The sequence below is a fragment of the Spea bombifrons genome, chromosome 10 (genome assembly GCF_027358695.1).
Source record: "Spea bombifrons isolate aSpeBom1 chromosome 10, aSpeBom1.2.pri, whole genome shotgun sequence".
Lineage (NCBI taxonomy): Eukaryota > Metazoa > Chordata > Amphibia > Anura > Pelobatidae > Spea > Spea bombifrons.
Genome location: NC_071096.1, coordinates 27,978,702 through 28,002,941, shown reverse-complemented (window position 1 = coordinate 28,002,941; position 24,240 = coordinate 27,978,702). Strand labels below are relative to the sequence as shown.

At 39.8% G+C, this 24,240-nt stretch overlaps 3 protein-coding genes across 6 annotated transcripts; 1 reads left to right on the top strand and 2 right to left on the bottom strand.

Moving 5' to 3' along the window:
* Nucleotides 1-1,872: 1,872 nt before the first annotated feature.
* Nucleotides 1,873-10,424, bottom strand: HEATR3 (HEAT repeat containing 3). Its single transcript, XM_053449564.1, has 15 exons — nucleotides 10,265-10,424; nucleotides 9,179-9,351; nucleotides 9,014-9,101; nucleotides 8,268-8,380; nucleotides 7,768-7,877; nucleotides 7,059-7,199; nucleotides 6,512-6,792; nucleotides 6,039-6,129; nucleotides 5,591-5,748; nucleotides 5,288-5,370; nucleotides 4,714-4,850; nucleotides 3,822-3,910; nucleotides 3,530-3,673; nucleotides 3,007-3,183; nucleotides 1,873-2,478 (listed from the first exon to the last, which is right to left on the bottom strand). Exons 1-15 carry the CDS (start codon nucleotides 10,391-10,393, stop codon nucleotides 2,362-2,364), a joined length of 2,031 nt encoding a protein of 676 aa, XP_053305539.1. The 5' UTR covers nucleotides 10,394-10,424; the 3' UTR covers nucleotides 1,873-2,361.
* A 1,711-nt stretch (nucleotides 10,425-12,135) lies between these two features.
* CENPT (centromere protein T) lies at nucleotides 12,136-20,876 on the bottom strand. Of its 4 annotated transcripts, XM_053449558.1 has the most exons (16): nucleotides 20,801-20,876; nucleotides 20,444-20,480; nucleotides 20,070-20,183; nucleotides 19,409-19,541; nucleotides 19,000-19,141; nucleotides 18,738-18,831; nucleotides 18,227-18,366; nucleotides 17,916-17,982; nucleotides 17,197-17,339; nucleotides 16,321-16,932; nucleotides 15,897-16,097; nucleotides 15,410-15,598; nucleotides 13,549-13,645; nucleotides 13,257-13,418; nucleotides 12,698-12,802; nucleotides 12,136-12,263 (listed from the first exon to the last, which is right to left on the bottom strand). In XM_053449558.1, exons 3-16 carry the CDS (start codon nucleotides 20,171-20,173, stop codon nucleotides 12,140-12,142), a joined length of 2,313 nt encoding a protein of 770 aa, XP_053305533.1. In that variant the 5' UTR covers nucleotides 20,174-20,183; nucleotides 20,444-20,480; nucleotides 20,801-20,876; the 3' UTR covers nucleotides 12,136-12,139. The 4 variants fall into 4 exon arrangements, with proteins under 4 accessions (XP_053305533.1, XP_053305534.1, XP_053305535.1 ...); XM_053449559.1 differs by lacking the exon at nucleotides 20,444-20,480 and having other exon boundaries at nucleotides 20,801-20,858; XM_053449560.1 differs by lacking the exons at nucleotides 20,444-20,480; nucleotides 20,801-20,876 and adding an exon at nucleotides 20,349-20,399.
* Nucleotides 20,877-21,069: 193 nt separating this feature from the next.
* THAP11 (THAP domain containing 11) lies at nucleotides 21,070-22,340 on the top strand. Its single transcript, XM_053449580.1, has one exon. It carries the CDS (start codon nucleotides 21,070-21,072, stop codon nucleotides 21,991-21,993), a length of 924 nt encoding a protein of 307 aa, XP_053305555.1. The 3' UTR covers nucleotides 21,994-22,340.
* Nucleotides 22,341-24,240: the final 1,900 nt, after the last annotated feature.

The window sequence follows — 24,240 nt, the reverse complement described above, 5'->3', positions numbered from 1 at the left end:
CTCTGAACGTCTAATAACCCCTATGCCTGGCCTGCATAACACAGAAGACTTCAAACGGATTTAGCCCTTCTTCTGAGGCGGTGAGCCCGTTAGCAAAGCCCTTGGCCGTTCCCTGCCGACTCTTACCCGCTGCCCTTGCAATAATCAAGCTCAACGACACCAGGTTAGCGCGTTATCTAACGTGAAGGCCCTCCCTTCTTAAGCTCTACCCCCCAATTAAATATCCCTGTTAGCCCTCCCACACCCCTCTTCCCCTTATCTTCCCTCACCTACTCTCATTCACTAGGTGACCCGCCACCTTTTCTCGGCCGTCCGTGTTCACCCCTCCGATAGATTAAAAACGATTAGAAAGCGGTTACTCCCGCAGCTTCCAAGTCTCGCGACAGCACTCCTAGCACCGTAAGTTAAAGGCCGATCGTGTGTAGCGGTCCCATGCCCGCCCTCATCCCTCTCTCTGTCACACCGGCCAAAGTAATGGCGGTTCCTCCCTCCTTCGCTCTGACTGCGCATGCTCTGCCGTCCCAGCTGAGCTCCACCCAAAAGGGGAGTTACCCGAACGGAGCCGTGCGGAGGACATGGACGTTTATGCGTGCGCCCAGCCAATAACAGCGCGAGCGAGCCAGAAAGCCAATGGCAACGCGCGTTGCAAGGGCTCGCAATCTCAAAGGGCAAAGGTCGCCGCATCCCAGCACGTCGTAAAGCTGTCCGCATAGCACCTCCATGGAGACCACATAACGAAACGCTTGCATGTCCCATTACCGATTTGCTTATAATCTATGTATATGTATCTATATACCTATCCCTACCTATATATACCTATACACCTATATCTGTGCAGTAGATGTGTGCATGGAGCTGGTGACAGATACTTCAGCCAATGCATCTGGTACCTAAAACAATGTACACGAAATAACAAAAGCCATCGGACAGTATGTGCCATCCTCATCCGATCTGTTAATGTAAAATACATGGTGATACCCCCTTTGCTAACACATGTACAGGTAAAGAGAATATTTAAATTTATTATTGATTGGTTTGGTAGAAATGCTCCAGGATGCACAAGATGGGGAGACAGCTAGGACCTTTTTGGCCAGCGCAAAAAGTAGTAATCTGTACGTTTTCATTTAGGTTTTTTTTTTTCTCATGAAACGGATAGAATGAGGCAAAACACTAAACTATTATCTTGTTGGCGGCCGGCACCCACTTGGGTATGAACAGTCTTAGACTCGTATCTAGTATCATTTTTGCTCTGATGGGATAATAAAGGCACCTGATGCGACAGATCTCACGTATAAACACATTTCTGGAGCGGGTTCATAATTCAGGATGCTTAGGATTTCCTTCTCAGTAGACAGAGCCAAGTCCCTGCAGCTACATATGGAACCAGAGAGCATTTTCTAGTAGGCGGTTTATATGGGGGATGCAGGATGATCGCACTCCTTCAGCAGCATACCCACCTTTAATAAACAGACCAGAAAGCTCCATTGGTAATGAATTGATGCAATTCTTCTGCGTAGGAACGCACTCACAACCACTTACACTTTAACAAATATAACTAATAGGGGATGCTGCACGCCGAACGCCACATACTCTTAATCTCGGGTACATGCATGAAATATTCATATCGTAACACCCTGGGAAGGCTCCTACCATGCAGGACACCATATATTCTCCCTTCTGTTGGGGGTTGACATTCAGCTGACCTATTCACTAACAGACGAAGCATCAAACGGTAAACAGTTTCATATCCGGGTTTCTGGAAACCAGGACTAATTTTTTTTTTTTTTTTTTTTTTAAACAAACTTCGCCCTATCAGATAGCATCCCGACCTCAGACTCTTATGTAACTGCGACAATTCAGACCCTCGCAACATCAAACTGCAAATAAAACGTTTATTTCATATTAGGTTTTCATGGTCTTTTTTCTTATTATTCATATTGCAACAACCCTAATATTTCAGAAACACACCTGAAAAGCTCTGGCAAGTCAAATACATTCTTCCTGCTGAATATCAAGTTGCTTCTAGGTAACCCGCTGCTTGCGCCATTGCCAGTACAGTGCAAGCAATTTCAAAGCACCAATTCCCCTATCCGGTTCTTTTCATTTTTGAATGATGGTTATAAGAGAATGATTTAAATTTGTGCTCATTGACCTTGGATGCCCTTTAATAATTAAAAATGCAGATTTGTCCAAAGATTGATAGTGCAGTTGTCTTCAACGGATCAGTGGCTCCCTTCGAACAGATAGAGCGCTAAACTGGTTGCCATGACAAAATAGCGTTCTGGGGCTTCACAATTGAAATAAGTTTGAATACTGTGAAAAAATATATTAATAGGAAGAATTATCAGCCTACTTCAAGACTTATTTCTTTTTCTCTACGCTTTCCAGGTAAGATATAAAGCGCCTGAGATTTGTCCTCACGTTGTCCAGGACACACAGCTGGTCCGTGCTATATTTTTCTTTTCCTTCTTTTCGTATCTGTTGAAGAGAGAAGTAAGAACTAAAAAATAAGAAGTATGATCAAGGTGTAGGCAATGAGACTACGAGTTTACTGGTGAATCTGAAGACGGGTCATTGGTCTATGACAAACACCTAGAAGCATCTTCTATATGAGTTAGAACAATGATGGCTCCTCGAGAGGTGGGGAGGACCCAAAATAGATAAACAGTATTCCTCTAGAATTATACTGCAACTCCTAGCATGCTCAACCTGGAGCTAGGCAGAGGTTGTTACTACCTGCAAGGCACACCACTAGGGAGTCTTCATATAAGCGTTTAAATCATCCGTGCAGATCGTTATTTTCTCTCTCATAAAAAAGCAAACGCTACATAAAGCGGTTACAAGAGACAGCGAACGTCATGACAGAACCACAGCACGGACTGCTATGATAAGAGGAACGGGACTGCTGATGAAGGTTTAATGGGAACTTCAATTAGAACGCTAGCGCAGGCAAAGGAAACAATCTCTAGCATAAGGATAGAATCCATGTAGAAGTGGAGAGGGTACCTTTGTTTTAAAGGCTGGTTGTATTTTCTTCAGATGCTGTAGCAATTTGACTTCTACCGCAGCCTTCTCTGCTTCTTCACCATCAGCGAACACATCAAAAATAGCATCCAGCGCAGCACCGGACACAACCAGAGACGGGTCATTGGTGGCAACTCCGAGGAGGAAGGTTCCGATTAACTGAAGGAAACAGAAGCCTTTCTTTCGTTTATGCAAATCTTTCAGAATAAAATGTGGATCTAGCTTTATAAGGAACATAACAGCTCTTTAAAAATTAATATACTATCAAACAATCTTTCAAAAGAATGTATAGAGTAATGGAGACTTATGTAATGCAGTAGCTTTTACGTGATTTGGTTCGTTGCTCCGTAATACAAAATGTAAACCAACATCTTTTTATCTATGAGATTAGTGCTGTTTATAAGAATATGTATTGCCAATATAAGAGTTCAGGGTTTGCATTAGCAGAATATTCATACATGTCATCCAGTTTTGTATCCAGCATTCAGAAGCAGCGTTGATTTACCTTCAGCGTGTCCGCGGTGTTCTCAGCCTTTGCCAGCACACTACCGGTGATACCAATAATACTGACAGCGTTCACCCTTGCGCTTATGTTACTACTTTGGGCACAAGCTTCACCAAGGCTCATTATCTGTTCTGGCGTCATACACTAGAGTGAATGAAGGAAAACAGCGTAATCAGTGCGTGCCCGGCCAGACACAAACAGGCGTTCAGATTGTTACAGCAAAACTCAATCTATTGTTAGCCTTAGAGAGTGGACTTATTTAATATTAACCCCAAATGAAATTCACGTATACCTGTGGTATTCCTTTGGATGCCATAGTCTGCAGCAACGCTCGAACAGCGCTGCTTGCTGCCTCTAAAAATTCATCCCTTTTCGGAACATCTAAAACAAATGGAAACAGACTTAAAAAGTATGCTAAATTCATAGTCAAAGAATTAACTCCTCGAAGGCTAGGGTCATAGTTTATTATTATGCCTGAAGTTATAAGGGCGTTAGTCTCCTAAAGATTTAGAAAAAAAATACATCAAGTATACGCTATTATACTTATATATTTGACCCATAAGCTATTTTATAGAGGAATTAACCTTAAGTGACGTGAAAAAGATACCATGGTTGTGTTTAAGTCTAATTCCTTTCATATGATTTAAATTATAAAAATCACTTGGATACATTTAAAGTTGTTTTTTTTATTTTTTTGACAGCAGAGCAATGGTTGTATCAGATCACTGGAACTTAGAGGTTTAAAAAAAATGTTCTATAACCTACTTTGTTATCCAGTTTTATTAAAGCCTAAAAGAGCTTGTCCAAAGCTTGAGATTTTGGGACACCTGAACAGCTGCTGATCGTAACGTGGCCTTGCGTTTTTTTTTTTTGCCGGTTTGTTTTTCTATAAATTGCTTAATGTTCTAGGCAGAAAGAAGAGATAGCCAGTGCGTATTTCTACGAGCACAGAATACGTCCAACACAATATGATTTGTATATATATGTTTTGTATTCCTGAAATGTAACTTAAAATCGATAAAGTTCTACATTTTTCTATAATAAAAAAACCTGTAGAGAAGGAAAGAATAAATTATTAAAAATAATTATCGACACAAACTAAAGGACCTCGGGGTTGTATTACCCAATTTAGTGACTAGTAATAGTAGTATTTACAGTCCCTGAAACCAAGAGAAGCCACTTACCTGTCTGCAGAAATACTATGTTGGAGAGGTGCTGGGCCAGCTCTTGCAATGCAGCGGCTCCTCCCAGGTCCTCGATGTCCAGCACAGACAGAATGTTGTGAAGGCAGGTTAGAGCTCGATACTGGACAGTGTACATCCTGAAAAACAATAATATATGCCTTTAGTTTTTAGTAAGAACTGCTTAAACAGTACCACCAGAATCTCCTATTCAGTCTACGCCATTCCGTTTATTCTCCTTGGAAGAAATAATATATATATATATATATATATAATAACTTACTATAACTTTATAATGAAAACAATATTGAATCCAAGTTGGAGCCGCAGTGCTTTGCAAAGCACCTAATTCATGATAGATGTAATAGAGATCGGTTTTAAAAAAAAATCATGATAAATGCATATTTAGCATAAGCTGCCCAGGCCACAGCCTGATAAAAAAAAGTAATACCAGCTCTATGACATAAATTTGTCTTTTTTTACATGTCTGAACAGCCATATATAAAACATACATAATGAAGATAAATGGAAATGAAGGTGTATTAAATAAAATGTTTTAAGTAAAATCAATTATTACTTTACTATTAATGTTTTCCACGCCAAAGCTTGTTTGCAGATCTCCAACGCGGAACTACTGGGGAAGTTTGTCTTTTCAAAAACCTAGAACACAAGAATATATATTTAATTTTAAACGTAAGTATATCTTATTGAACTGTGCGATTATGATTTAGGCAAATCAGTCCACTTCAAACGCCCAAAACCTAAACAGCTCTGTTTTTCATTATATAGTATGTGGCTGACAGGTAACCATAGCTTAGGGCTACATTTACTAACCGGCACAAAGGGCAGGATGTTTATCCCTGAGACGCGGAGACAGTACCTTCTTCGGAATGAGATGGTTTTGAAGAGCAGTCTGAACTTCAGCAGACAGACATAATGGTGTTAGCAGTTGTCCTCCCCCGTTGTCCACTGACTTTTCTAAGCACATCTCACTCTCGTCACTGCTTGATAGTTCTTCCCATTCATTATCTGATGGATCTAAGTGTAATAACACAACAAAATTCACGACTCCCTTAACAATAGTCCCTCCTGTGCCTTTGATGCAATATTTAGTTTACAAACACTACAAACATCATTCAGTACTTCAGACGAGTGCATATTTAAGCACCGTGCGGAAGCTCTGTATGTTTTTTCCGACATATGAATTTTCATACAGTCCCAAAGATATTGCAATATGACCCCCACCTCACCAAAAGTTGCCATTTTAGTCATGTTTACGGAATTATTGAATATCATCAAAAGGCAGTCTGGTTTAGCTTTATACACACCATCGCTACAGCATAGGTTGACAATGAGTTCCAAGGCAGTCTTCTGTGCCACCAGCAACGCGGCTGCCCGTCTCAACTCTTCATTAGAAGCCTTAAATAAATATATATGAAAGAGGAGAAAGGGTGAGTTCCTAACACTAATTAACCATATTGAATGATGTGCAGTAGTCATCACTCACATCAATGCCCATCTACGGCTATCATATGCAGGATTGAAAGTATGATTTTCTGACAACAGATTTTGATACGCTGCATGCAGATGGCAAGACTATATATGTAATAACATTCTTTATTTCATAATAAAAAAAAAAATCAAACATATTTGTTTTGTGAAACGCAGAAAATGTAACTGAACAGTAAATATATAAATCGATATGGATACAATGGGCTTGTGACTAAAAGGAAAGCATACATTTCTGGTTTCAAACATGTGGAATATACAGTGCCTCACAAAAAGACCACTCCCTACTCACTGGAATAAAGTCAGAAATATCTTTAACTTTCTTTTCTTTGGGTACACCATCTACCATTCCATTTTCTTCACTTAGTGTAGCTTCTTCCAAGATCTCCACAGCTTCTTCAGTTTCGGCCTCAGATGCAGCTGCTTTTAAACGCTGGGTTTCTGCATCTTTCATTTGAGCTATGAATTGTCCCGCATCCACAGACAGAACCTCAGCAAGGATCCGTAAAATGGCATTTATTGTGTTAGCCTGACTGGAGGACGGAATCCTCTCCTTCAGGTTCCACAGGGCACCTAGTAAAACAAAATATGGTTACCAAGACCTACCCTCTTCCACTGTATGAAAGCAATATTCAATGAAGGCAAAAGAGGAACTAGCCTCGGAGTGCACTGATGTGAGCAAATAGTACGGCTGCAAACAATGGCCCTAGTTTGCGTTGGTGATGTAATATCTGTCTGGTGGTTACTATCTGAACTTACAAGTGCTAGAAACAACAGCCATCATTGGAGCTATTAACTATAAAAACACACACATTGTACCAATAACTTTGGATGCTTACCTGCTACCAATGTCTGTAAGTGTCTGGTTTCCATGCTGGTAGCAGGGGCCATTATCACAGACTCCAGCGCCTGTAGACAAGAAGCATCCAAAGAGGCCAGCAGATCTGGGTTATCCTCTGTGACTGTTTGCAGACAGTATGCTGTGGAATAAAACACAAAGTTAAAGTGATCAAAGAAAAACGCAGGCATCCCCGACAACCTCCATATAAACCAATCAATATATTTTTGGGTATGCAACATTCAATCGCAAGACATGATGAAAGGATAACAGTACAAAAACACTTTGTTGATTACTTATAATTTACATAGTTCTACTGTGTTTCACAGTTCTATACAGCAGAACATTGTTAAAAGCCTCTGATTACGTTGAAGTGGGATGTAATTTGCATGTATGTGTATGTCAAGGTCTAACAGTTTATAGATACAATGCACAAACCGGTGTATATACAGGAAATTCTGGGCACTAAATAGAGGATTGTGGCAAGCAGAGCCAACCCAGCAACCAATGTGCCTTGTTTGATTCACGTTAGATGTTTATATTGCGTGGTGCTAGGAAAAGCGATGAAGATGCAGAGGAACACCATATATTTTACGATTTACCTATTCGTGTTTTTATGCACGCTTAGCCCCTCTTTTAACAATACATGTAACTATTTAACAAACGAGGTCACGTGGTTGTCTTTTTGTTCTGTTGCAATAATAGCTCACCTGCTGAAATGGCCAGTTCTATGTTTTTTGAAAACATGTTCAGGCACTGCAGAACGATGTCCACACAGCTTTCTTTGTTGAAAATCGACAATGCTTTACTACTGCTTTCACTACAAAAAAATCAAAACAGGGGTCCAATCAAAACACATGGCTAAAGAACATCACAAACACAAATTTGTCGTGTATAGCAGACAGCAGATGCTGCCTAAAGCAATACACTTTTATTTACTCTATGGGTAAGCATGCATTGATTTTCATAAGGTTTTTAGAACATGGAATGCCATATTCAATAAAATGCGACTAGGAGCACAAACAAGACTCCTAGGGTATATTGAACTATCTTTGGTTTTAAGCCGTTGCTAAGAACCTAAAACAAAAAAAATATTATGATCTACTTACCCTTCCATAGATAATATTGTGCAGCGAATGTCAAACTAAGCTTGTTACTCTTTGTTAAAGGTCAGCACTCACTTTAATGGGGACAAACAGTTAACCCTTACCATACATTCCACAGCACATTAATGGCCTGGTTTGCAATATCTTCTACGCGATTCTTTGCCAATTTATTGTCCACCATTGACTGCTCCATATTTGCATCCAGCCCTGTGGTACACTGCAGTTAGGATGATAAAACATTATTAATCTTCGTTTGTGATCAATTCACATACACCCAATGAAATCAGTATGACAAGCTAAATATCATTTAACAAATGCCATATTCTTAAGCTTAACACACGTCACTAATTTCATATTTCAATAAAAGCAAAGTGTATATTTAAAAGTATTTGCACTGCATCAGCATCACCAATAAATTCGAAGAACTCCCCAGCATGTAGAAGTTAATGTGTCAAATGTTTTAGGTTTTGTTTTTTATTTTGTAATGCAATAGTTCCTTGGGTAAATCTATTACTTTGCCTCACCATTAATCCTAGATCACTAATTGTTCCTTTTTTTTGTAAATTCACAAATGTCCAAATGACAGCTAAAATATACGACCAGCATAAACTCTATCATAATGAATTTTGGGATACTAAAGAACAAGGTCATTTAAAATTTTAGCTGAACAATATGGAGGGAGTTGCCTTCTTAAGTAAATAATCGGTTATGTGTACAATTGTTGTAAAATGGGCCAATATTAGATCTAAACATACTAAAGCACCCATGTGATTTGTTTTCTAAAAACTGAAGGAGCTTGACATATAGGGTTAAAACAAAAAAAAAAACCCTGAACAAAAACATTACAAACCTCTCTTAATAAAGCCACCAACGGTGTCATGATATCTCTTGTTACCATGTCATCACACACTTCAAACCCTCCACAGGTGCTCAGGTTCCTGAAAAAGAAATGCAGATACAGACTCCGTAAACTTGCAGGTTAACAGAGCAGACCTTCCCAAAGGGTAACATTTACCGTAAGGCACCGGCGGCTGTTTCACGGACAGACAGGCATTTATCAAGCAGCAGCGGTCCGAGGCATCGGACGGCATCTTTCTGCAGGAAGGATGGGATAACCTGTTTCTGCTGCACGAGCGTAGAGATGCTGGCACAGGCAAATTCCCTTACTTCCGGGCATGGACTTTGGAGCTGAGCAAAAAGAACAAGTCCAACGGATATCATTGAGCATGGTCAATATCTACAAAAAAGCAATTCTTTGATAATTTAAAACATTTTTTTTGCTTATTTTCTTAACATTTTACCACAGGATAACTTTTGACAGGCGACTTGGTTATCTGACCTGCGGCACTTGAGCAGACTGCAGCTTATTACATTTATTTATATAGCACCAGCAGATACCAGAGCACTGTTACAACAGAGGACGGGGGGGGGGAATTAACAAAGACAATAACAAAGTTATAACATTAACACACGTTAAACATATGGGTATAGAAAAATGCATCACATTAAGCAGGAGACAATCTGAATCACAACAGGGTACGGTATTTCAGGGATGTGGTGCAGCATGGGTTAAGTGGGAAGCAGTAATAATGGTAGACGAGAGATGCATGTCAGAGATTAGTTAGATATTAAAGTAGATATGGGGGGGTTATTGGAGTTTCTTTTTTTGAAAACATGCTCCCTTTACGGAAGGCCACCTCAGACACATGGCTTCTCCCTTACACAACCCGTTTCATACAGTCTACTCTCGTTCTATATTGTATTAGTTATTGTTTTATATAGTGCCATCAAATTCTGTAGCGCTGTACAATGGGTATAGAGGATGTAACAAGTAGTACATAACATAATTTTACTTACACAAAACATATTATATATATATATATATATATATATATATATATATATATATACGCGCTTATTTAAGGTATTCCTATAATATAGAATGGACATCATATAATGTGCAGCTTCTTTACAGACACCTGTGTTTCCAGTGTCAGTAAGTGTTACCCAGACAGACACACAGCATTTCCTTGTAGCCACGCTCTCCACGACGGCTCCATTCCCCCCCCCCCCACGCGCTCGGACTCCCCTTCACACATACTTTTTGTAACAGGTCCTCGGTCTGTAATTTCTCCCCGTTCTCCTGAGCTTCGGGTTCTGCTGGCTGTTTAACCAACGGCGCTGGAGAGAAACCGGGAGGCTTGAACTTACGAGCACGGCTCTTCCCCATGATTTCTCACAGGAAGTTGGAGCATAGAAAAAAAACTTTATTGACACGCGACAACCAGACACCACAGCGCTTTTTTCCCCTCAAGAAACTTTATTAACAAACACACAAGTAAGTTTTGAACAAAAGTCATTAGTAAGCAGCTGTGATTAAATGTGGTTGACCCTCTACACCTGAGCATAATCGAGATACATCGCCACCACTAACGGGCTTGCAAATGTCACCCTACAAATTGTCCCCAACGTGGGAAATTAGGTCTGGAACTTGCCATGTGCAACATAAGTCTCTGCAACAAGGGCAGGTCCAGAGCCTGACCTCAGAAGGGGCACTCACACTAACCCACACCCTGGCACTTACACCCACATCCAGACACTCTAACACTACCACACACACGAACATACCCAGAGGCAAAGACATGCTAACATATCCATACTCCCGAAGCATGCCCCCCCCCCATGAAATGTGGCATAAGAAACCATAACCACTTTTGCTGATTGCTCTGCACGTGCAGAAAACGCCCCAGATCTGCTTAAAAGGGAAGCAACACATCTTGATTTTGGGATAGGCATGATTATTCCTCCCCGCTAAATTCTCTTTCCTATTGTGAATTGGTTGTTTTGATTGCTGGCAAAAATATAAAGCCATCGTTTTGCATCCGTTATATCGCATGTAAAAATTTGAAAGACCCATGGGAATGTTTCACTGTCACACATTATTTCTTCATTATGTGAGCGGCACTCGTCATAAGCATTGTATTCAACAACAATAAGATAGAATTAGTAGAAAACGTTTTTTTTTTATTATTTCTTGAATCATATAAGTCACAAAACAGTTGTCTGTTTCACCAATGCCATACTTGACCAAAATGAAGCAAACCCAAAACGACCGACTATCGCAGTCTATAAAGTGCTTACACTTAAATTGTTAAATAAGCTTAATGATGCCAGACAATGGCGCCCATAGCCTAAAAGGCAACAATTTACATAAGAAAGCTTTGCCCATATTTGGAGCTTTTCACTTTGCTAGCAAAATGTACAGATGAAACCGCCTATGCTTGTACCTTTAAGATGTCGATACAAAGAGGCTTATCTATCCATCCCTCCTTGGAAGCTAAACATCAGAGGAACATAAGTTATATTTACATTTGCTTCCACGGCGTGTAGACATAAGAATGTTCATCTTACACAAAAGCAAACCAATTACATCCACAGTGTCAATCCCCTTTCGCGAAAGCTTGTGGCCCCAGAAGGGAATGTAGATTTAAAAAAAATCCTACATATAGGATATCACTTTTTCAGCAAGGGTCTCAGACATTCACACTGAAAATGTGATGCCACAGCCACAGGGTGTCATTCATAAAGGCAACTAATGTTGAGCACTTTGTTAGTTAAATGTCCCATGTGAAGACGGCAAAAGTCAAAAATAAGCTTTAAAATTGAGATACGAGTTAAAGGTGGTCCGCTACAAGGGTAGAGAGCCAGGCATAATATTATTTTAAGTATCGCTTGATAGATCTACAAAGCCCATGGTCCTGTATAACGTTTCCATCACTATTTGTAAAAGGAAGTTTGTCCAATAGAATCTCTCTCTGTTCTTTCCCCTTTGAGAATTTGCATGTAGCTATTTCTTTTCTTTAACAATACAAATTTTAAAACCCTTTTTGATGTATAAGCTAGACAGTTCTTACGAGTGCTTTCACAATAGAGGTGTGAAAAATATACATACGTGAACTACGCATAACAAAGGACCTTACAAAGTAGGAAACACTTTATTTCCACTTGTTGCACAAGGAATAAGGAGCTTTCTATATTCCAACGGTAAATGTTTCTCGATGAGGACATTGAGAGGAATCGTGTCTGTTACCAGGCCGTGTCTATAAATGAGAAAAAAAAAAAAAAAGGGGATCACATAACAAATGAAAGACATTTTTTATTCCCCCCCCCTCATCAGTCAGTCATAGATGCATTCTGGTGAAGGGGCAAGCAACTATTTCTTCCACAGCACTAATCAGTTGCCGTTCTCCTGGCAACTACTGGATAACAAAGGCGAAGTATAGTTCCGACCCATTATGGTTACGATGAATCTCATTACAGAAGGAGCTACACAGATCATCATTAGGGAATACCTCTTAAGTCTAACGATTTCGATCAGGCTTCGTGAGGCTTTCAAAGCCAAAGGCGTATTGGATCCTATCTGAGCTGGATCAACATTGCAGTTTTTTTTTTTTATTATTTCACTCGAATGAGGGGTAAGAAATTTAATAACTGTACTATTTCATTGTACAATTAAATATGACAGGAAATGTACCTTCTCATCAGGAGCTCAATGTCAGCGCGGGTTATGGTCTTCCTGTTGGCATGAGCAGTATATGCTGCCAGGTCATTACTCAGCTGTCCAAAGTAGATTTCCATACTGCAAAAAGAACACATTGCATGAAAAAGTAAAATATGATAAAGATGTCACATCCCCTCTTTTCTTCAGAAAGGTCTTACAATGGACCAAGGTGATGGCGCAACACCTGTTTCCCCATATTCCAAAGAAGTAGCGGGCCACTACTAAACATTTACAAGCTTATACACATTTGCTTTAAGAATAATGAAAACATCCAAAAATATTAAGTATATCATACATCTAAATCCATTATGCTGCATTAAGCGTACAGTACTGCATACATTTTATTTACACATGAATCGGGACATAATCAAACGTAATTACGCATTCAAATTTACAATCCATATTTAGATGGTCTTTTTAGATGTTTTTGTTTACACTGTATTAGTGTCAAATTCAAATAAAATGTATGTAGTCCTCTTGTGGTCTGAGAACCACGTTCAGTATACATTCCAACAAAAGATTTGAGGCTTACCACTTGGCCACTTCCTTATAGGATTCCTTTGATACCCGTAATTTAGCATAATGGCTAAACATCTGCTTTATAAAACTGTTAGGCAATACGTGCTCTTTTGCTGTGTTTCTTGTGGTTTTCTTCTTTTGTATCGGTTTATCCGCTGGAGGTTTTTTGATGACCCTTAAAAAAAAAAAAAAAAAAAAAAAAAATCTAAAAATTAACAATAGCCTCTTCATGTACTCTTCTAATCTCTACATTGGACTATATAAGAATTATGTAGAAAGTAAAGCCTAAATAAAAACATACATACTTCATTCGAGCATTCCTTATGAAATCTGGTGTGTTCGGCAGTGGAGAGAGCTTGGCTGGCTTGTTTGACTTCTTTGGGTCATACGCCACAGACTTCTCTATATACAAAAAAATATATATAAATATATATACACACATAATATTATGTCTCCTTTTTTATTGTTTACAACTTACACTACATTTTGTTTCATTAAGCTGAATGCAGCTGACCTTTATACTAGGGCTGCAACTAACGATTATTTTAATAATCGATTAGTTGGCCAATTATTTTTTTCGATTAATCGGATAAAAAAAAATGCAATTTTTTATTTTTTATTTAAAATAATGTAATAAAAAAAAAAAAACTTACAATTTACACTTTCATCTCTTTATCGCAGTGGCATTTCTCTATTCACCTTCTTATTTTACTGACATAATAATAAAAGCTACAAGAAGCCAAAACACAGTGTTTCTCAAACTACATTTTAATACAAAGTTATTAGTAAATATGAATTCATATGTTAACCATTTTTCATATTTAATTTTTTTTTTATATTTTTTTTTATTTTTCATATTTTTAAAAAAAAGCCTTGTTTATATTTTTCTTTTATTTACCAAACTGCCCCCCCAGTTATGCACATCTGACCCCCAGCTTGCCACTCTGCCCCAGATATGCCTTATACCTCCTATATGCCAGAGATTCCACTGTGCCCCCTGATATGCCTTATACTCCTTATATGCCAGTGATATGCAACTGAGCCCCCTGATATACCTTTTACCCCCAGATATGTCTTATGCCCCCCCTGATATGCCTAATATTGATATGCCCTATACCCCCTATATGCCACTGTGCCCCCTGATATGCCTTATAACTTCCAATATGCCACTCGCCCCCATTTATGCCTTATACCTCCCTATATGCCACTGTGCACCCTGATATGCCACTCCGCCCCCCATAAATGCCCTGCACCACCCTGAAATTCATTATACTCCCTGATTCACCACTCTGCCTCCTCCAGATATGCTACTCTGAAATTCATTATACCCCCATACACCACTCTACCTCCCCCTATACACCACTCTAACTCCCCCAGATATGCCACTCTGCCTCCCTGAAATTCATTACACCCCCATACACCACTCTGCCTCTCTCCCCCCTCCCATACACCACTCTGCCTCTCTCCCCCCTCCCATACACCACTCTGCCTCTCTCCCCCCTCCCATACACCACTCTGCCTCCTGTCAGCAACGGAGGGTGGCTCCCGTACACCCCTCTTCCTCCTCCCCCCTACCATACACCACTCTGCCTCTCTCCCGACTCCCTGGTGTTTTGCGAAACTCCGTTGCTGACTTTCACTGCAGCTTCACAGAAGCCTCAGCGTAAGCGAAGGGGAGTAACGGAGGCTGTCTGTGCGCATCGTGCAGACCCCCACCAGCTGACAGAGAGGATGATCCTCTGCAGGAAACCTGGATTCTTTGTCAGCCGGCGGGGGTCTGCACGATGCGCACAGACAGCCTCCGTTACTCCCCTGCACTTCCGCTGGGGCTTCTACATAATGTGATGCTGGCGCTGCTTCGTAGAAGCCCCTGCGGAAGTGGCTGACAGTGAGGGGAATCCAGGTCCCCTGCAGCGCTGCGGGGGATCTGGATTCTAGTGTTATAATCCGATCCCTGTTGAGGTCGGATTATATAAGGAGAGGAGTTTTTCAGAGCATTTGCTCTGGAAAAAAAACCTCTTTTTATAATCGATAAAAATCGATTAGACTAATCGATAATGAAAATCGTTGTCAACAATTTTCATTATCGATTAGTTGTTTCAGCCCTACTTGATACACCAATATATTTAGCACTCTAGCAGAGCTACTCACATCACCAGCACCCACCATCATTTAAAGACTCCTCTCCGTTTGAGTCCTGTGAAATCAGCTCTTCGCCATCACTGTGATCTGGGTCTTCCAGCTCCTCTGTGTTTTCCCTTCCTGCGTCTTTCCCAGGCTGAACATTCAGTTTCGTTAATTTAGCTGAATGACGGAGGGGACTCTTGCCCTTGGGAGTTAGGGACACAGAAGAAGCTGTTAAATAAATGGAAAAAAAATAATAAAATTATTATTTGAGTTTACTTATCGGGAAATAAATATTATGCGAGTGTTTCCGTGAGTTTGTATCACACTTTACATTCCGCCTTACATTCAGATTATCTTTAGTTGTGCTTTACTGCTCCAGCACATACTTTTTGTTTTAAATGCAAAAATGTAATTATCTAAAGGAGTTATTGTGCTAATTAAGTAACGATCAACTTCACCAGTTAGCGATACAGCAGACTATAACATATTTGGTATCTTACGAGTTACTCATGTCACCGGTACCCACCATCATTAAAAGATTGCTCTCCACTTTGCTCCTGCTGAATCAGCTCATTGCCATCACTGTGATCCGGGGCTACCAGGTTGTTGGTGGCTTCGTGTAGGGTTTCATTTACAGTCAAAACATTCACTTTCTGTAACTTTGCCGAATACCTGAGGGGCTTTTCACCTTTGGGAGTTGAGGTGGGAGTGAAAGGCTCGGAAGAAACTGTTCAGAAAGACCCAAAGAAAAAAAAAAAAGTATTGTTTGAATTAACTTAATGTTGAGGAAGAATTGTCATGCATGGGTTGAATGCTCTGCTTCATACAATGGTACGTAATGGATTTGCTGTAATTAAAAATGTACCACTGACCTAAGTCTGACATAACATGGCCCTTGATGGCAGGTTCAGGGAGCCTTTGTAAACATTGTAGATATTGTAATTACTTACCACTGTCCACAACACTTGTTAGAGGGTGCTTTTCCAGAGAGAGATTCTTTGTAGGCTCATAATGAACTCCCTGTCCTTTTGAGGTTGATGAAGACCGTTGGCTTTTCAAGATGTCATTTAAAGAAGACCTATTTCCTCTCTTAAGCACTGGTGTTTGTAAATCTGGAGCGTCACTCATGTCTGCCCCTTCACCAAGATCATTGTTAGACATCTGTGGTGGGCTTGCTGTACAAGCCGGTTGGGCGGTATTATCAGCCACATTACTATAAGTCTCTCGAAGTTCATGGCTGGAAAGCTGGTCTCCTATCGTATGCGATTCAACATCTCTTGTTATGCCTCGATGATCTGTGGCGATTTTTTGATGCTCTTTGTGTTCAGGAACAAATGAAACTTGTAGTTGTGATACACCAACCTTAGATACACCAACCGCATTGTCTTCTTCTTTCTCCCCATCCTCACTTTCCATAGGAACTTCTTCTAGTGGGTGCAACCTGCTAATGCTTTTGTTATTCTGAACAGGATGTGCGTACAATTCTGTGTTGTTCCTAGCCATGTCATTAGAAGAAGTATCCGATTCTTCTTCTGTTGATTCTACAAAGCAGTCTTGGGAACCTGTTTAAAGCACAGCATAAATAACGATGGATTAAACAAATAATGGATTAAACAACTTTTTCTACTGATTGATCAATATACCATGGGAGCATCATCTGAACATTTAAACACTGGGGATCTGGAATTTTCGTTGGAATGCCAGTACACCATTTAAAACTGCGATAGAGGTGATCAAATTCCCTCTTACATGTAAACACTACATTTTATATGTTATACGTATACTAATATTTTACTGCAGGAAATATATTTGGACCAGGTAATAACCTTTTAATTGCTGGTAGTTGTTTTCCACTCCTTGCTCAAAGTCTTCTAAGGAAACCAAGTGGAATTTTTTCGGCCTACGTACCAAACCTCCTTTCTGTATGGGTCCTGTTGTGTTGGGAGTACCCTTATTAGTTCGAAGAGACCTGAAATAAGACCAAAATGCTTTGCAATTGTCACGGAAATTGTGCTGGAAACTAACGAGTGATGAGATCAACTTAACTAACTATTTTACATATATTATATATAGCTTTAAATCTAACAAACTGTATATAAGCAACAGATATAAGCTGTGAGGCTTCTTTATTTATGCCTGTTTATCCTGGTCAGTTGGACAACACCAGAGAAAGAGGGTTATCTTTCTTTTTTTTTTTCTCCTGATCTTTATTGTGTTTTGATTTACTATATTTTATATTGTATAGAATTTTGAGGTGTTTTTTTTTACAATATATGAAACACCTTCAAATATTTATATTGGTGCCTATGCACTAACAATATCATAATAGCTTAGTGATCTTGATTTATTTTAATATATACATCATATATATCGAATAACATTTTTATATTGTGGCATTGAGTTATTTTAGAGCTGTCTTTTGTATAACATATATAAGACATTTTGCTTACAGGCGTGGACATTAGAGTACAGATTCCTATTTTACAATCCATGAGGGTGACGCGGAAAGTTAAATTAAAGTAATTCCAGAAAATGTATTAATTACCTTGGTATCCCAGACAGCTGTACCAATGCAGATAGATCTCCAATACTTTCTTCCACTTTGCTTTTTTCTGCAACATGACAAGTATGGTTTTGTTTTGTATGGCAATAGTTTACATGTAATACTAAGTCTCCAATGTAATTACTCTGTGGTCAAATACTATGTAAATGGGAGCCTGTTCTCTGTCACTCTCCATGTATACAAACACACACTCATCTGAATAATATCAGCAACAATGACCTTCTCTAATAAGCACCCAGAATTGGTGTCATTATAGACTTATAGGAAAAGCGAGCAAGTCTAAGAGACCGTACCTTGAGAGGGGGGCAGTCTTTCCTCAACTGCTTTTTCAAACTGTGTGACGCTCACCCGTTTTTTCTTACGTGCATTTCCAAACACCGTTGTATAGTCATCGCCATGTGGTTCCGGCAGACTCATGTCTATTTTGCTTATACTGCAAAATTTTAAATAACGGCAAAAATGAATGTTAGGACAACTAGAATTTGGAAACAGGAAACATCTCAATTCCCCAAATCAAACAGAACATCAAGTAATAAAAAGTCATTCAACACAAGTGAACATTACATTTAGTGCATACATATTCATGCCTTTAAAATAAAATCAACACATTTTATACTATTTACCAACAACTAAAACGCTCCGGTACAACCATGGAGGTTTATTCGCTAAGCTAATGCCCTGCACTAATCAGCAGAAAAATCAAACATACATACACACACACACACACATATACATATACACACATACATAAACACTATATAAACCATTATTCTACAGTGTATCCTTATATTAGAAGCTACTTACCTACTAGTAGAGGTTTGTGAAGGGGCATCATGTTCCATGTTTTCAGACACTATATTATCAGTCCTCTGTGACACAATCATGGAGACTTCAGGCTCTGTTATAGAAAAGCATTACAATGTGTTTTTTTTAATACAGCACAAACTGATAAGCACCACTCAAGGAGTGCAGACACTGCTTATTGTCCTCCTTTTAGAGCGTTGCGGAATATGATGGTGCTACACAAGACATATTAATGACTACAATTGTGGCAATAAAGACTTACCATTCTGAATGATCTTTCTTAAGAGGGTTCTTGGGGTCACATTGTCAAAGTCTTCCACATTGGAATGTCTTCTTTTTTTATTATTTTGCTTGATCTTTGCACTGCTCTGTGAATTTCTTTTCCTAGTTGAACCTGATGAAACCTGAAATATATGCAGTCATTTTTGCAGCGTCAGCATTATAATATGTAGCCATTTATCACAATTTAGAAGACTGTGTCACATTTCATATATCTCTGTATTTACAGTCTACTTGCCCTGTTTGCTATGTAAAAAATATTAAAATATATATAACACCTCCAGCAGAAAGGACCATCGTGTAAGTCAGACACAAATGAAATTTCTTTACAGATAAAAATACTTACATACGCCACATTAAATTGTAATAAAAGAAAATCAACGGTAACATACCATGGTGCCAACAGAATCTCTTACTCGTGCCTTCATTTTGCTGCGTAAATTCATTGATGGTGTTGAAAGGTCATTATTTTTAATTCTGTATGGAGAAGCGCCAGGAGACAGGCCCCTACCAGATCTTAAAACCCTAAAATAGGAATAAAGCAATGAGTAATTATACAAAATGACAAATTAAAAGAGTGATTCAAATCTACACATTTTCTTTTTTTTCCTCCCCAAAACACACTGTTAAGGCTACATAGAAGTCTAAAGTGTGCTGGCATTTCCTAATCCAGTTTAAGTTTTAAATAAGATCCAAAATAGGAACTATGGGTATAAGCGAGGCATTCTAAAAAGGTAGGATTGTTTGAGAAATATTTTAAATACTACATATTAAAAACTTTTTGATCTATTCACTGAAGTTGTAGGTGTAGGCAAAGCTGGACTTCAGGATGCATTACAAAAGGTATGCATCTCCGGCAATGAATTGTATGTTGAATGTTGTATTTTAATTACAATTTTATTTTAATTCATAGTGAAATCACTTGGACCATTCATTATGCAGAGCCAGATCAGCTCTGGAGGAGATGCCGTTCATAATGAAGGGGCGAAGCTGTGAGTTATAAAGGCAAGTATTTTTCTGTTACGTACAATTACTCCTGTCTGAACTCCATACCTTGGCTCAGGGTGGTGCTTTACAGCCGATCGGGCAGCTTCACTTGCCAGGATCCCCTTTAGCAAGGAACGTGTAGTTAGGTTGTCTTCAAAAGGATCATCCATTTTATCTGATCTGTAAAGATTCAAACGGTAAGATCTACAAACTGAAGATGTGTATATATATATCGCACATAGTTTAAAACTACAGTATAATCCAGCTATATCAATCATACATTAATATTTTACTAATTTAATCCCCCAAATTTAACAAAATAAAAACTTTTAAAGGAGGGAACACAATTAAGATTAGTTTCTTTCTGTAGTGACCACCTCCCCGACTTCAACGATCACGATGACGGACATTACGACCTCCAGCTAGATCGGCTAATTTACCATCAAGCAACACGGGGAGGACGGAGGCTTCAATAATCTGTTGAGGGAATAAATGCATAAAACAACGTTCTTTTGAGGAGAGGCTTTTCGGAAACTTTAGTTGCCACCATTAGTTAAAAGCGTTAACAGAACCTATTAAAGAGTGAATACTTGTCTCGATCTCAGCTCATTTGTAAAGCTTCCAACTAGGCTGATATGTTGTACAGCACTGCAGACTATGGTGGTGCTATATAATAAAAATAGATAAGACTTTACAGTATATCGAAAGTGTAATTAAACTGAAATATATAACTGCGTACATTGCTACTGTTATTTTTGTGCCAGTTATATCGTATATTGTCTCCAAAATTTACTCACCCCTCAAAGGCAGTTCTGAACCATAACACTCCAAACCCTTCAAACCAATCCCGCTCAACGACGGAGGCCAAGTCTCGCGAGAACACCCTTAGAGGAAAAGGAGGCTGTCGGGAAACACAGTCCTTTTTTTTTCTTTCTTTCATCGGAGACGCCCTATTCTCCTGACGGAAGTCAGCTGCATTATGGGACATGTAGTTTCCGCTGCCCGCTTTCCGCGGCTAGCATCTCGCATCTTAGAGGTCCGATAGCTTTATTTTGCGCGTGTAATCATGCCCGGCTTCACCTGCTGCGTCCCGGGGTGTTACAGTAACTCGCACCGAGACAAAGGCTTGCACTTTTACACGTTCCCGAAGGATCCGGAACTTAGACGGTTGTGGCTGAAGAATGTGTCCAGGGCCGGTGTCACGGGCTGCTTCAACACTTTCCAGCCCACGAACGGGCATCGGGTTTGCAGCCTTCACTTTCATGGAGGGCGCAAGTCCTACAGCATCAAGGTGCCCACCATTTTCCCGCTGAGAGGGGTGAACGAGAGGAAGGTGCGCAGAAGCAATGCAGGGGACAGGGGCAAGAAGAGGCAGCAGCCCCATTATTCGTCGTCTGCCACCACCGTGCTTGTGACGGGACTGCCCGGGCAGGACGAGCAGGAGGTGCTGGAGTTGACAGCTGGAAGTGCTGAGATGGTTTTGCTTGGGGCAACAGCTGGCATGGGGGCAACCATGTCTGGGGTTGGGGCATCAGCTGTGATGGGGGATGCCATGGATGCCATGGGGGCAGCTCAAGGAGGTGGAGGAACGGTGGCAGCCGAACCAAATCCAGTTAACCTCACGGTCAAGTTAGATGCTGGAGAAGGACTAGGCACCCACTTCTCTTCCCCAAACCCCCAGGATTCCCACCAGCAGATCCAGGTGGTGGTGGTTGGAGAGGAGACCTACCCCATCCCAGATTGTTGCCCTTCTCCCCTCTTCACAGACCATTCCTACTCTATGTCTTCCGGAACCACCACAGAGGAGCTTCTGAGAAAGCTCAACGAGCAGAGGGACATCATAGCGCTAATGGAGGTCAAGATGAAGGAGATGAAGTCCAACATCAGGCATCTGCGCATCACCGAGGTCAAGCTAAGGGAGGAGATACGCCAGAAAGACAAAGTCCTGTCTATGGCGGCGGCCAAGAAAAAAACAGAGGGACATTTATAGGATTGGAGTTAAACAAATTGGGCTATAGATAGTTGATGAAAGAATTCAAGAGTTCAGTCTTTGCCGATTGACTTTTTTTTGTCTCCATTGAACAGACTTTAATATGTATGCACAAACACGAGGCAAAGGAAAAAAGAAACTTTATATTTTATAAACCTGTTTTTTTTTGTGTGTTCCCCCAAAAGGTGGGGGCGTTGGGGGGGGTTGCAAGAACATGACTTTCTACAATTGTAGCCAATCAAAAAATATGTTATTTGGGTCAAGTCTGTGGTCAAGAATTGCGTTGTGTGTTGGTAACCAAAATAACCAAATTAATAGCCGATGGAGACAATACATATTGGAAGTCATTTTGGTTTTGCCATTGTTTAACGTTTAGATTGTTTTTCGGGTTTTTTTTTATCCATTACGATATAACTTTTACACTCATCTGGCTAAAAGTGTAACTAGACTTAAAACCGTGAGCGGTCACTAGAATAAATGAGATACATTATACTGGATCTTGACGCGGTATATACATTTTGTGTAAGGGTTCAGTGACTGATTAGCCGGTATGCCGTTGTTCTTAAACGTATCATTTTATCCGAGGTTGACTATTGGGAAAGTTAATGAAACTGTCCTGTCGGAAAGACCGATGCTCACCACTTAGTAGACTAAGCTCACCATCAATAGTATTGGTAAACCTTCATATTCTCTCGTTCACTAATCTATATGGGAATCGTTATCTCAGCTGAATGGTAAATTAACGTTCTTATTAATACGGCCCCATCAGATTCGCCAGGGCTTTCCAACAGACATATCGGGTATTACTTTTCTGCCCACCTGTATATATCAGATCATATAGAACAATTATAGTGAAAAGCTTGTATAGGCTCCATAACCAATATCGAGTATAAAATAGTTAGTTTGCCTCCCTACCCTTAGTTTTGTTATGCCCTATTGCAGGGGTGTCCAACCTGCGGCCCTCCAGCTGTTGCACGACTACATCTCCCATACGCCTCAGCCAGCCCCTTAGCTGAAAGAGCATTGTGGGAGATGTAGTCCTGCAGCAGCTGGAGGGCCGCAGGTTGGACACCCCTGCCGTAATGCATTTTCTACACAACCTGTGGTCCTGGTAGCCATAGGACGAATGTAAGGGGAATATTGAGAAGAAGGCAATGACCACATGTACGCATCACCAGATTCCTTGAGCGACCAACCTTCTTTAGAAAATAAAAATTGTCATTTGAAATTCCTGGTACTGCTTTTGGGGTTAAACACATCCATTTGTACAAATCTGTTTTACATAAGGATTTTTCATAAGCCTAACCACTTTCTATTCTCATGTATTTAAGAATAAAGAGTTATTGTGTAAAACTTTTTTTTTCTTCTAAACAGCCAGTTTAAAATGCAGGTTACCACCAGAATATTTTTACTGGATGAATTGTAGAGTTTGCATTATGAACCGTGTTTACTGCATTTTGAGTTCTGATTGATCTAATAAAATACCTGGAATAATAAGGGTCACAAAGATATACAGAAATATTACTTTATTCTTGCCCTTTGATAATATCCATAATTACCTGAAAATTCTTTGTGGGATTTCCCAGTAGAAGAAGAAGGCTGTTCTGATCTAGCTAGGGCATAATTATACATCTCTAAACCCACACGGGATAAACTAAGTCTTACTGGAAAATTTATGCAACATAAACTTATTTTATTGGGAGCGTCAATGGAGAAGGAAAATAGGAATGGGCTTTGGCTTTTCCGATGGCATGAAAAGGAGTTATGCGGTAAGTAAGAAGAAAAAAGCGTTGAGTCACAGAACAAGATATTGAAGAACTCTCGTATTGCAGAATCTTTACTGGACAAAGACTCCGTTTTATAAGGTGAATATTCATTCATTATATTAATGAATCGATGCAAGTTAGGTGGCAGATGAAGATAAGGGAAGACCGTGTGCAGGAAACGTTGAAAGAAACTTTGAGATGACTGCATCATTGTTGCAGCTCAAACATTGATCTTCAGAAGGCGTGGACTTTAACTAATTTTTTAAAGATTAGGTAATGGAGCTTTCTAGAAACTTTACGGATAGACCTTCCTTAAAACCAGTTCAAGAGGAGATTGATATTCTCAACAAAGAGAAATGGGAAGCAGATCTTAACCTATAAAATGCAGAGGGGTCTGCATCCTGAATGTGGTTGGGCGCATCAAACCCAACTAGATTTGGAGATCTAGAATTTTTGGGAGGTTGGCATTAGAGGCAACCAA